Source organism: Anopheles cruzii, chromosome 3 (assembly GCF_943734635.1).
Source record: "Anopheles cruzii chromosome 3, idAnoCruzAS_RS32_06, whole genome shotgun sequence".
Taxonomy (NCBI): Eukaryota; Metazoa; Arthropoda; class Insecta; order Diptera; family Culicidae; genus Anopheles; species Anopheles cruzii.
In genome coordinates, this window is record NC_069145.1 from 9,828,236 (window position 1) to 9,840,870 (window position 12,635).

The 12,635-nt window shown below is 52.9% G+C and overlaps 1 protein-coding gene across 1 annotated transcript in view; it reads left to right on the top strand.

The window, feature by feature from the left end:
• The window catches only part of LOC128271812 (uncharacterized), an 89,763-nt gene extending 77,128 nt beyond the window's left edge, over positions 1 to 12,635 (top strand). Inside the window, exons 18-24 of the mRNA XM_053009465.1 lie at positions 1,507 to 1,637; positions 1,796 to 2,040; positions 11,006 to 11,229; positions 11,296 to 11,599; positions 11,674 to 11,889; positions 11,957 to 12,273; positions 12,345 to 12,635. Of these exons, the coding sequence (XP_052865425.1) occupies positions 1,507 to 1,637; positions 1,796 to 2,040; positions 11,006 to 11,229; positions 11,296 to 11,599; positions 11,674 to 11,889; positions 11,957 to 12,273; positions 12,345 to 12,635 (1,728 nt within the window). The remainder of the gene's footprint in view (positions 1 to 1,506; positions 1,638 to 1,795; positions 2,041 to 11,005; positions 11,230 to 11,295; positions 11,600 to 11,673; positions 11,890 to 11,956; positions 12,274 to 12,344) is intronic.

Consider the following 12,635-nt stretch of genomic DNA (forward strand, 5'->3'; position numbering starts at 1 on the left):
GGCCGTTTGCCAATATTGGAGCATTAGATCATCGTCGGTCGCAGGAGGTGGTCGGTGGTACATTTGATGGGCGTGTACCTAACTATCTGTAACTGACCACTGTTCGCCATGTTGACCACACACACACACACAGCGCACAGCAGCACGCGTGCTAACCTTATCAACGGCTGCCCAGACCAGACCAGCAGCGGCCGGAACCGGACGACGTAGTTCGAGTTACGAGCCGTGCCTGTTTATGGCACGTACGGCCGACGGTTCTCTGCGGCTGATAGGATCGACCGGAATGAGACTCACTGCCACTGCGAGGAAATGATCGGTTGATATTTTGTTTCTATTTTTTTCGGGGTGGCCAAAGAAAACAACATTTGTGCACACGTCGAAAAGTCGGGGGTTATATTGGTTGTGTTTACTGATAAAAGTTCCGATTGGCCCGGTGGCCCGGAAGCGCGCGCGAACAAATAATGATTCTGGCTAGGAACTACCGAACCTCCATCATCCGCTTACCCGGCTACCTTCGGGGTTAATTATGCTAATCAAACATCGGCAAATGGGCTCCGCAGCGGCAGGCCTAAGAAAGACGCGAGACCCCAAACGGCTCGGGGTAGTGATGATGAATGTCCACCGATGGCCGCCCAAGCTCGACTCTGACCACTTCTTTGCAAATAAATATCCCTAGGACTAGGGCCCATCAGGGACCCCCGTTTGATCTACAATCTACTATCGGCTCGGAATCTTAGGGCGGAATGGATTTCATTTTTTATTCCTCATTTTCCGGCCCACAAAACGGGGGGGTGGCGTTGGGGACACTCCCTCCGAGTCCTGAGGGTGGACAACGGAATATTCCCATTTTCTCCGGCCCGGCCGACCGACCGAGGTCCATAAATATGATGGCCAAAAGAGTGGAACGATTTGGGACCGTTTTATGCACCGCACCGCGTTTGTGCCCGGGTTGTTTACCTTCCTGCGGTGCCGGGTTGTTGTTTTTTTTTGTTGCTCTCTCTCCCTCTTCCGGCTTTCTTCCGTAATTTGACCAGGTCTTTTTTCCGGCCACCACCTACGATGCCATTTATTGTGGGTTTCGCCTGCAGAAAAACACACACACACACACACCGCAAACCCCAACAGAATGACCTGCCAGCCACCGCAACGGCGATACAGATCGTGTTGCTAGCGGGAGGTGGTGGTGGTTGGCAGGCAGTGTGCCCCCCCGCCGTGGTCCCGGTATCCTCTTTTGACAATTTATGGACCTACAAACGACTGTCACCGGAACCGCTACCTACCGCACGGGCCGGGCGGTCGGTCGGTCGGTTGGGCGGGCCACACGCTCCCCGGGGAGCCATGAAGGTTGATTTGATGGAGGGTGAAAATCTGTTTTGGCCACAAAATTTATCTCCGCCCGTCCGATCTGGGGCACGTCCGGTTCATCAACGGCCCGGCCGAATATTGTTGCCTTCCGTCCGTCCGCCGTTTACTCATTCTACCCATCTGCTTTGCCTCGTCTTCTAGGTTCGTGTCTCGGCTCGTATCAAGCGCAAACCGACGCGTTACGAGGTGTCCGTCGTAACGCGTGACGAGGTCGGTGCCTACAAGCCGTATCTCTGGGAGCAATCGGTGTTCGAGAAGGGGCCGATGTTTCGGTAAGTACCCACAGGTCGCAGGTGGCTAACATTCCAGGCATGGGACGACGGTGCCCAAGATCGCTGCCCAGCAACCGCCCAACGGGCGGCTGGATGTCGCGAACCGAAAAACGGAACCTAATGTCGGCTACCTACGCTGCTAACCCACCCAATCACAGAGAGTGGCTGCTGACGAAGATCGTGAACGGCGAGCGGGCCTCGTACTCGGCGCCCAAGTTTGCCCGCATGCAGGAGCGCACCCGCTCGCAGATGCTCGAGGACATCGTGGCCAATCTGGCCAACCACGCGGAAACCGGACAAATCCCCAAACCGTACCGACGGGGTTCGTGGAGACCCATCGGTGAGGATCCTTGCATGTTACGCGTGACAGTTAGTTGCTGTATGCGACTCTATGTGCCGCATAGTATGTACTTGAAAGCTATCTCTCTCTATCTCTATCTGGCTGTCACTGTCGCTGTCGCTGGCACACACGAGCACTCTCTCATACGCACACGCACACCGGAAGCACTCTCACCTGTGTTTCCCTGTGTTTCTCTCGCGAGATCATCAACCAACATACACACACACACAACTCACATATCGCTGTTGTCATCGTCGCCGAATCGCTGCCATACTCACTCACACTCACTCACTCACACTCGCTCATTAATTAATTGTTTTCGTTTCGGTAAATTATTTAACGCTTTGGTTACCCGAATTGGCCTACTTACGTTACTGAGTCGTTCCGCGACGAACGGGGTCGACCACAGCCTGCTCTTCTTCACCAGCTGGCTACGATGCTACGCCACGATTAATATCCAAACTTTAGTTTAATTAACGCGACGATATAAGACGGTGTTTCCACGAAATATTACAATATACGAGTACAATGCTTGAACAGCTGAAGAGCTTCACCGCGACCGCTTGAAGTGCGGTTGATGTTCAAGTTAGGTTGCCTGTTCATTGTTTGGTCCAAGAGTGGAACCGTATATGTAATTGGAACAATTGGAATTCCAAAACCCGTTATCCGTAGCCTGATAACGCTTAGCAGACGGTTACCGTAGCATCATCATCGTCTTCACGGCCTTCATAATTTATCTTTATGGCCAAGAAGAAGCCGCTGTTGGATTAATTTTTTTTTTACTAGGATTCAACGGAAAATTTTCTTTATTTAAGCCTCAATTTAACAAAAATTGTGGCACGTCAGACATGATAAGAAGTTGTTTGGAATGTTACAATTTCTTGCCCGTTCGTTTGGGTTGTACTGTTGCATCGTTAAAATTGTACTAAAATGACACTTCCGATTGTGTATGACATTAGTCAAACCCTTCATGGGTTGCTTGATGCTTCCACTTCCGATGGCTCTAGACTACCATCAAAGCGAAGTTTATTGTTATTACATGTCTAATGTCTCAGTACCTGTCGTTGCTGTCATTTGGAATCGCTATATCGGTAATTGGAACATTGAACCTTCTTAGGGATCCAAGATAACGTCGCACTTCAGAAGTTCAGCAAGCTTTAAGTTTGAACGAATATTCAACCAGATCACCGATGAGCTTGAAATGGAAACTGTATCCCTCGACGCCAGCTGGAATTTGTATCCTAGTGCTCGCTTTACTCTTTTAGCATCGAACTTTCTTGGCCCCTCCGCAGTAGTAGTTTGTGCACTGCAAAGAAGTTCCGAGAACCGGTATCCCCCGACCGGTCGTTTGGAAACGAGGAATAAGAATGCTTGAAGTAGTCGAAACTTTGTCCATTGCGCTCCAGCATTCCAGCGCCCCCAGCTGGTCGACGCGATGGACACGCTTTTAGCGCGGAGTTCCCGGCGACGGCCCAGAAGTGACACCCCTCGCGAGAGCGTTCAACGATCGTTGACGACCACTCGAAACATGCCAATCGGTTCGCTGCAACCGTGTGAACCCTTCTCATTGTAGTGTCATTGTTGCCTGGCCCGGGAAGACCCGGGGGATGATTCGATTTCCATTAGACGTCCCGGCCCCCCCCGACGGAACGGAACTTTTATCTCACTTTCAGGGCGACACCTTCACGCGGCAAGCTGCTGGCGGTCGGTTGCTGGCGGCAACACTTCAACAAAAAGGGCCCAGGAACGAATCGGGCGTAAAGTATCCTTTACTCCCGCGCGGGATGGTGGTGTAACAAGAGCGCCCGCCACCCCTTCGCCGCCAGCTCAGCAGAACCTGGCCGGGACTTTACGGGGCAATTAAATTAGGAAAATTATTAAGCTCCTGCTAAGTGAAACATAAAACTGTGAAGCTGCCCTTCGCACGATCGTCGTCGGTCCTGGGTGGGTGAAGTGGGCTGGGCGGGAGTTTACCCTCGTCGCTCTCAATCCCAGTGCCCCACCGGATCCTGTCGAACCATTAGTAATGTAAACAAAGTCTCGGTTCACTCCTGCACGTTCACGAAAAGCCCCTTATGAGATCACACACACGTCGCCAGCCTCGCCCGCGTGTGTGTTTGTGTGCTAGCTCGAGCTGTGGTGTGCGTGGTGCTGTAAACAAAACTCAGGTCTCCGGTTTCCCTCTGGGGCGACTCCGGGAAAAGGGTTCCTCCCAGGTCACACACTCACACACACACGGTAACTCGATATCTTTTCGCTTCACAAAAAGGAGACGAGCAACTGGGCCGAATGTGTGCGTGTGTGTGTGTGCCGGGCACGCGGCAGGACACGCGGGCATGACAGTTTGCGCTAACGCGAAGCCATTGGGCGCACCGTGAATGGATTGTTCGCCAACTCCCTCGCTTCCGTTTCGCGCTGCCTGCCTGTCCGGCCGGAAAGCCCGACCAGTTTCCGGTTGGTGCGAGCTCGCGAACACGCCACGCCAAACTACTATCTACCCGTTTCGGGCTTGCCGGCGCATTTCTCAACTTCCACCACGGTTGCTTCCCAAATGCAGAGCGCAGTGACAGCGCCGTCTAGTGTGCGCTGGCCTATTGTTTGCTGCGCGCCGTGTCTTGTGGCCGTTGTCTTCGCCGTCGGTGGCCAGTTGTGTGTGTGGGGACTTGAACTGAACCGGCGGGAGCTGTTTTTCCGGCCCTTTGCCCATTGGCCATTGTTTTCTACTTATCGCCCCGGTAAAAGGGTCGCGTTTCGTACGGTCCATTGCGTTCCGCAGCGCACTTCCAATCAGCGGCTTTTGTGGCCATTCAGAAAGCCATTTTATAGTTGCCAGAAACACACAGTTTTTGGGTCGTTTACGCTCGCTCGAGCTCGCACTCGGTAAAACGCCTGAATGTATGTAACTCGGTGGACCGCGAGCGCGGCTTGCATCGAGTTTGACAGATGAAGCATGGAAGGTTTAAAAATTATTATCGCCCATAGCTAACTTATCTATTTTAGGAAAATATAACTACTTTTTTGAGTTGATTCATGACCGCCTTTCCCCCATAGTGCGCCCGGCGCACTTGAAGATAGTTTTAAAGATCACACGAAAACACGGGCCCCGATGGCGCGCTGGTTTGTTCGCTCTTAAAGCGTGCCTTCGCGTCCTTTCTTATCGTCCTTCTCGGTGTCCGTTGCGCCTTGGGAAGGGACATCATAGTGTCAAGGCGCGGGCGCGCGCCTTTCACTGTCGCCGCTTGCTTTAACCACTTTCGCGCGTCGCTTTTGTGGTGAGATGGTATTGTGTTACGCGAACACCACGCCAGCTGCTTTTCTCCCATTGTCACTTGCAATTTGTTGCCGACCGTTTTTTTGTTCTTTATTCTTTTGCTTTTGTTGCCAGTATTTTAAGGTGCCGGTTTGTATTTGGCACCGGACCGGACCGGACTTCCTTTCCGTTGCTTCGTGCTGGGTGGTTCACCGTATTGATTTCGCCGCCTGCTTCGGGGCGTTCGTCGTAGCCCCAACAGTCGTTGCTGACGTGTTCCCTTGAGCGACCGAAGTAGGCTTCGGTGTGTCGGTTTCGATGCAGAAAAGTCGGGCGAAAAGTGTCAGCTTACTACGGGAGCCGTTCGCCTGCGTCGTTCTGCACTTCCAACGTGCTTTGCCGCCCATGTCCCATCGCGCCCTTCGAAGCCCACTCTGCTTTATCTCACGTTTCAAGCGTTATTTGAATATATTTTTTACACCCGAGCCAGTGTCTGCGGAGCAGAAAAGAAACAACAATATGGCCACCAACGCACACGCCACTGGCCCCACTCCGGTAGCAGCCGGTGTGTGTGTGTGCGAGGACAAATAAATCAAAACAAAGTTGCGGCATCCACGCGGGGCAAAAACTAACTGTGTAGTAGAGCAAATGGTAAAATCAAATTTCAATATCACCTTACACAGCGGATGCCGCCAGAGCCAGAGGGTTGGTTTCGCACTCCGGGTTTTCCGGAAATGGGGCCGCCACACACAACCGGCACAGTGTTTTCCGGTCGCGCAATATTTTTTTGTTTTAGTTTTTAGTTGCCGGCATACTATTTGCGTAACGGAAGGTGCACCGCAAGCTCTCAGCGCGCGCGCCGGTTGACGTGCCATTTTTTGCTGACCCCACTCCGGAACAGCAGAACTACACGTGCCGATTGGGATAAGAAGTTCTGGCCGCGGCGCTCGCCGCTTGCTACTTCCAATTTACATTGCAGAGCGCGGAGGCCATTCGTGCGCCTTTTTTGTTTCTTCGGTTGCAGCCGCCCCGCCCGAATATGTGCGCGGCCGCACCTGCAGCAGCGCGGAAAACGTGAACATCCACGTGCTTTAATTTTAATTTTATGAAAATGAAACACACCCACACGGCACCTGCAGTCCCTGGTGCGGGTGGGTGGTTAGGGTGAGGAAAGCGGACACTGTTTCCACCGTTCGGCATCCTCTTCTATGGTGCAAGAAAGTGCAGAGAAGTGACTTCCCGCACTTCACTTATCTCAATGACGGTGTAATGACTGCTGTGGATGCTGCGCTGCAGAGATTTTTCTTCTTCCTTCAACCCGGAACCCGGGGAAAACCGGAAAAGAAACTAAAACCATACCCACACACACACACACAAGGTCCTACCCATTTGCATTAGTGTCGTAATGGTGCGCCCCGTCGATGGGCCAAGCCTGTGCCGACGGGGAGCTCCCGAGTGCCCCCCGGCGTCTAATGCCTTTACGGGCCTGCCTTTCGGGGCTTAACGAAGGAAACCGGAACCCGGGGCCCGTTCAACGTATCGCTGAATCGTTGGCGCACCGAAAACCCGAAACGGTAAACCCCGGGAAACGCCGACCATTGTCCCATATGGTGGTAAACCACACACCACGGACCGGCATTTTCTCAAGCCGGGCCATTTTCTTTCGGGCTTTCGATGCTTCCCCTTTTTTTCGATTCCGGCCTTGCGTTGCGACGGCCGGAAAACTAATCTTTCGCCGAATGGCGTACAGTGATCGGCAAAAGTGGCGCTGCTTTGTTCGAAATTTGCGCTCCCTTTTTAATGGCGATAATCAATCAAAATGAACCGCAGAACTTGTTGTATAACACCAATCATTTTGTTGATATTAACTGATTGACGAAATCGTTTAAACAATTCAGTACGGACCACTCGAGCGCGAATTTGTATGTTGAACATTCGCAGAGTTTTCTCTGGTCCGAATCGGACTTGAAACGTGTCGTTGAATCTTCCAAAAACCATTTCGAACTCCGGCCGGGAATCGTACAGTTGTAGACCACTTTCATGAATGAAGCAATCCTATACACCGAACCGCCTGCCAGCTGGCCACGGTTCGGTTCCGTCGATCAGTGCGAGTGTTGGCGGAGGAGCCGAAGTCCTTGACGTCTGGTCCACTCCACTCCACTCCACGGTTAGTTTACTAATTTATTTAAATGCATCAGTGTTTCTTTCGACGCCGACGAATGGCGTAATGGACCAAAGTTGGACCATTACGGTCAGGTCAGGTGTTTCGCCCTCGTGCAATTTCAAAGCGTTCCCGAGCTGTGAAGGAGCCAAACACGCTTTTGTTTGGCCCGCTCGTTCCGTTTGCGGAACAGGCGGCAAATCTTTGGCCAGCCGGCCGGCCGGTCGGCTAGAATGTTCATCTCGCGTGCCGGAAACTTTCTTCGGCGGCGTTGCACGGAAAGTGGAAATGATTTTTCGCCCATCAGCGGAAACGGGCAACAACATAAAACCGTGCACATTATCAGGCGGTGGTGGCGAGTGCCTGTGGAATGGGGCTTCCCCCCCCTGCGCCAGCACTAGTGGAGATCGGTTTTATTTTTCATACTTCCGTAACCAACCCGACCGGGCGGAGTCCGAGTCGGAGGCCATCGGTTTCGCTTAACTTCCTCCCGAGTGGAGCTGCGGAGTGCGCGTTGTGCAGACGGGCGTATCCTTTGCCGGGTTGTGGTGGTTTCCACCCAGGTCCGGACGGTGGCGAACTGCGGAGCACTAACAGCCACGGTCCAACACGGAAGGCCCTCCCCGTGCCCCGTTCGGATGAGTTTTATTTTATTTTATTTCATTTTATCTCATTTCATTTTATTTATTTAGCCTCAGGTTGCTGGGCCAGCCTGGTAGGGTTTCGGGTTCGGATCTCGTAAGCTACTCAGCGCACGGGACGTACGGCACGATTTTCGAGCGGACCCGGAAGTGGCCTCCCGGGCCCCCGGTCAATCTCGGATGCCGGATGCCGGCAAAGGAGAGAACAGCAAACGAGCCACCGAGTCTGGTGGCAACGGCCGCACGGCCACCACGACGACGGGCGGCATCTCTAATGGAGATTAAATATTTATTAAAATTTATCATTAGCTTCGCCTCTCGTTTCGTGTCCGGCTGTGGTGTGGTCAGTGCCGAAGGTGGTCAACATGTTGTTGCCAGAGTCAGGGGCCAGTGTCGCCACCGATAACGAGGTGCTCAACGATGTCGTTCGACGGCACACACACACACGGGCGGGCGGAGCAATCAGGACCTATCTCACTGCCAGCGGCCACCGCACTCTAATTTGATAAAGTCCGAGATAAAATTGTGTACCTCCATCACGCCGGCCGTGCGGTGGCGGTCCAGCTGACCATCGGAGCGCTCGCGTGTGTGTTGATCAAATTATCGGCACACTGATGCTCCGGCGCGGAGGCTGTCGAAGGAGATTTCGCGAACCTATAAAACAACACCAACTCGGGCCGGGCACCGGGAGTGCGATGGTGGCTTAAAATCTTCTTGCTCCACGCCACGTGAAGAGAGCACCGAAAGGCGTTGCTTTCAATTATTCAGCAGCTCCCGTACCGAGAAGTCTTTAGCGTGGATCGAAGCACTTAAAGCCTCCTGCGGAGAAACACGATACACGAGGCAAATTGATATAAACAGTCGACGATTTTTGGCACGGATGCCACTTCCGGTTCGCCCAGTGTGGCTTAAAATAAGTGCGCACACACGTAACCACGTGACGGCGACGTGTGTCTCCACCCTGGGCAGGGACTGAGCAAACTGGGAGAGATAAAGGAACGGCCATTTTTCCGGAAGCGTAAAATTTTATCGACACATTCCGACACTCCCTCCGACACAATGGCCCGTACCGTACCGGCACTCCCCTTTCGAGGCGCGGAATTTAACCTAAAAAGATATCGTATCGTTTGATGTGCGCGCCCCCATTATCGACGATACGCTTTCTTGGGGCTTGGCGCTTCAGGACACCACCACCGAAAATGTGCATTTCGTTTACGAGCTTTACGAGCCAACAATTTAACGTCAACGATGACGATGACGACGACGACGAGAAGGCAGCCACGAACCACGGGCACGACGAAGCATAAACTAGGGGGCTTGATTTTTAACCAATCAGCAGAAGAAGATGGTTTAAATATTTGATCCCATCTCCGAAACTCCCGGTTAGCCGGTGTTGGCGGATGGCGGACGGCGAACCAATTAATTGGGAGAACAAATTAAACGTGCCCTGATTTTGGCCCTGATGCAAACTGGGCGCTTCAGGGAGTTACGGAGGAATTATCTCGGAGATGAATGGCGTGCGAGAAGCTTAACTGTGGTTTTAGCCCGTTACTGATTTCCAGAAATTGTTTTGCAAGCAAATTTGGCAAGCATTTGACAGGAAGCCGAGTAGTTTAAACATAGCCAATCATAGTGACCTTAGCCATAATTCATTTGACACACATTTGCGAGCTGGTGAGAATGAGATGAGAAGGCTTCACACGATACATCTCACTACGCAAAAACAGATTCTTTGGCTTTTCGTAAACTTCTACGTGACCTTTAGCGAGCAAAATATTGAACTTTAAATGTGTTCTACACGCCGACATGTAGTCCGAATAAATACTAACTAACGCCCGGAACATCCGGAGGCATTCAACCGAACGATTCCCCTCCGATAAATGGGGCCCGTGGCTCAAAGTTTACATCCAAATTATGACATCCATTGGCAGAGTGGCTGCCTAACGGCGGCGGGCAAACGGCGAAATTGTTTTTATCGACAAACAATAGAAACCCTTTAACTGCCAACCATCTGCGAGTCGCCTACGGCACGTTCTGTTCATTTTTAATTCCGTGCCGAAGGAACCCTCTAGCCTTACCCCTTTTGTCAGTGTCTTGCGGAAAAGTCCTGCGAATAAAGTTTTCCACCAGTATCAGGCCCCCGGACCAACAACAAACAAAACCCACCCGGTGCCTCGGAACAGTTGACTCTGTCGTCTGCGCCTGTGCTCTTCTGCTTTTGCTTCGCTTTCCACTTTTTCCTGCGTGCGCTCGGCTTCAAAGCTAATCACCAACTCTTTGTCGCTTTCCAAAGAAGTCGAGTTCACTAACCACCCTCTGTGTGCCTGCCTCTCTGTCTGTGTCTCTGTGTGCGTGTTTACGTGTGGGGCTTTATGCTCGCTCTATTGCTTCCCTTCTATCGCTCGCCGTACCCTCTGTCACCGCAAACGGAATGCGCCGCTTTACGATCTTTACAAGAGCGCCTGCAATCGCTACTATCTCTACGCTTCTCTCTGCTTCCGCCTGGCTTTTTGTGTTTGTTCCGGTTGGTTTTGTTGCATTGTGTTTTTCTGTCTCTTTCTTGGCTGTTTTGTTCTCTCTTTTCTCCGTTTAGTTTTTGTCCCTTGATTTGCTCTTGTTGCCGTTTGAGTGCTTGTTATGCTTTTGGCTTCCCGTTGTGGACTCCTTCTTACCGAGAAGGTTTTGATTTTTCTCTGAATCATAATAATAGTTTTGCGTAGCACTAAGAACCATCCCACCTTTGCTTGTCCCACCACGATTCCCGCCCTTTTGTCCCCCCTGAGTAGAGTTCCAAGTAGAGCCCCGAGAATGTCATCAGACGCGAAATCCCCGGAAAACCCTCATCTACCCCGCATTGCCCCATTTAACCGTTGTGTATGTGTGTTGGTGTGTGTGTCGAGCCAACATCGATCACTAATCCGCAACCCGCCGCTGCACAATGCGCGACCCGCTCTTCCGCTCTTTCGCTACCCGCAGGACACATGAGGCCTTCGTCACCGTTACTAGACTCCGTTCGAGATCAGTTCGAGGACTATGATCAATTAGCGAAAGATTTTACAAGAGTATTTTTAAACTGCGAACCATCGTGTCTTCAGAACGCACAGCTCTTCGATGTCGTCTTTCTGGTCGGCCAGTCGAAGCACCGGGCCCGCTTCATCGGAGTCCGCGCGATACTGGGCGTCAGGAGTCGTGTCTTTCAGGTAGGTTACGGCGGTGCTTTTGGTGTACGTACGACTTACTCCCAGTCCTTCTTCTCGGCTTTGCAGGAAATGCTCTACGGCATTCAAACCGGTTTCGGGTCGCCGCAGGTTCCGGTGGCTGAACTGTTGGCTCGGCCCGCCCCGACCCTGCTGTCACCGCAGAACCAGCGACCGAAGAGTAGCAACTTTCTCCAAGTGCCGGACATTGAGTCGCCCCGTCCGAAGAGCGTGCCCTCGTCGCCGATGGTAAAGCGGGCGTTCTCACGGCTCGGCACCATCACCGCCGGCTGGGGTCGCTCGATCCGCAAGCAGCAGTCCCAGCTGAACGCGGAAGACAAGAAGAAGTGGGCCTCCTCACAGGATTGCTCAGGTAAGTGCAGTCGGCCCCAGCGCCGTTTCGATTTCGGTTCGGCCATTTTGATTCCCGGGACTTCCTTTTTGCAGATAAAGACGGCAAGGAATCGAGCTCGAAAAGCAAAGCGAATGCCGGCCAGCTGGCCGTTCCGAGGCTGTCGGTGTGTGCCGACGCGCAGAAGGTTGACCGGGCCAAGCTGGCCCAGACCGAGTTCACCATCATCGAGTTTGATCCCGACACGTTCCGGGTGCTGCTGGATTACCTGCACACCGGCAGCTGTCCGCTGACGTGCACTTCGATTCCCGGTAAGCTACCCGGTGGCCAAATCCGAGTTCTTGTTCTTCACACGCTTCCCTTTTCGGCTCCGGACAGGATTGATCTGCGCTGCCGAGCACTACGACTTGCCGGAGCTGCTACAAGCGTGCTTCCATCACGCGAAACAGTTTCTGCGCATCGACGTCGTCTGCACGATGCTGACCGCGCTCGAGAACTACTACTGGCGCTACACGTCCGCTTCGGAGCTGGTCAATATGATACTGGCGTTCGTCGAGACGCGCGCCTACGCCCTGTTCCAGAACGCCGATTTTCTCACGCTGAGCGAAAGCATGGTGCAGATGATCACGTGCCGCAACCTGGAGATACCGGAAGTGCGCAAGTTCGAAGCGATGCTCGCCTGGGCCAAGCACAAGGTAAGGGCACAGGAGTCAGCGGACTTCAATGGCCTGGGTTCACTAAACGGTTCATTTTATCTGCTCTCTAGGTTAAAGTGAAAGCGTCGGCCAAAACCGATGCCAAGGTCGAGTTCCGGTGCATCATGGAACGGCTGGCACGGGATCTGAAGCTACACCGCATCTCGCCGCAGGAGCTGATCAAGATCGTGCTCCCGTCGAAGGCGATCAAAAACGAGCGCATACTCGAGACGCTGATGTACCAGGCGAACAGCGGCATGTACCGCATCCAGGAAAGCTACCTAGAGGCGTGCCAGCAGCGGCTACAGAAGCAGGACTCGCGCTACAGCGAGTGGGGCGAGAGCTTCGACTGCGGCTTATAG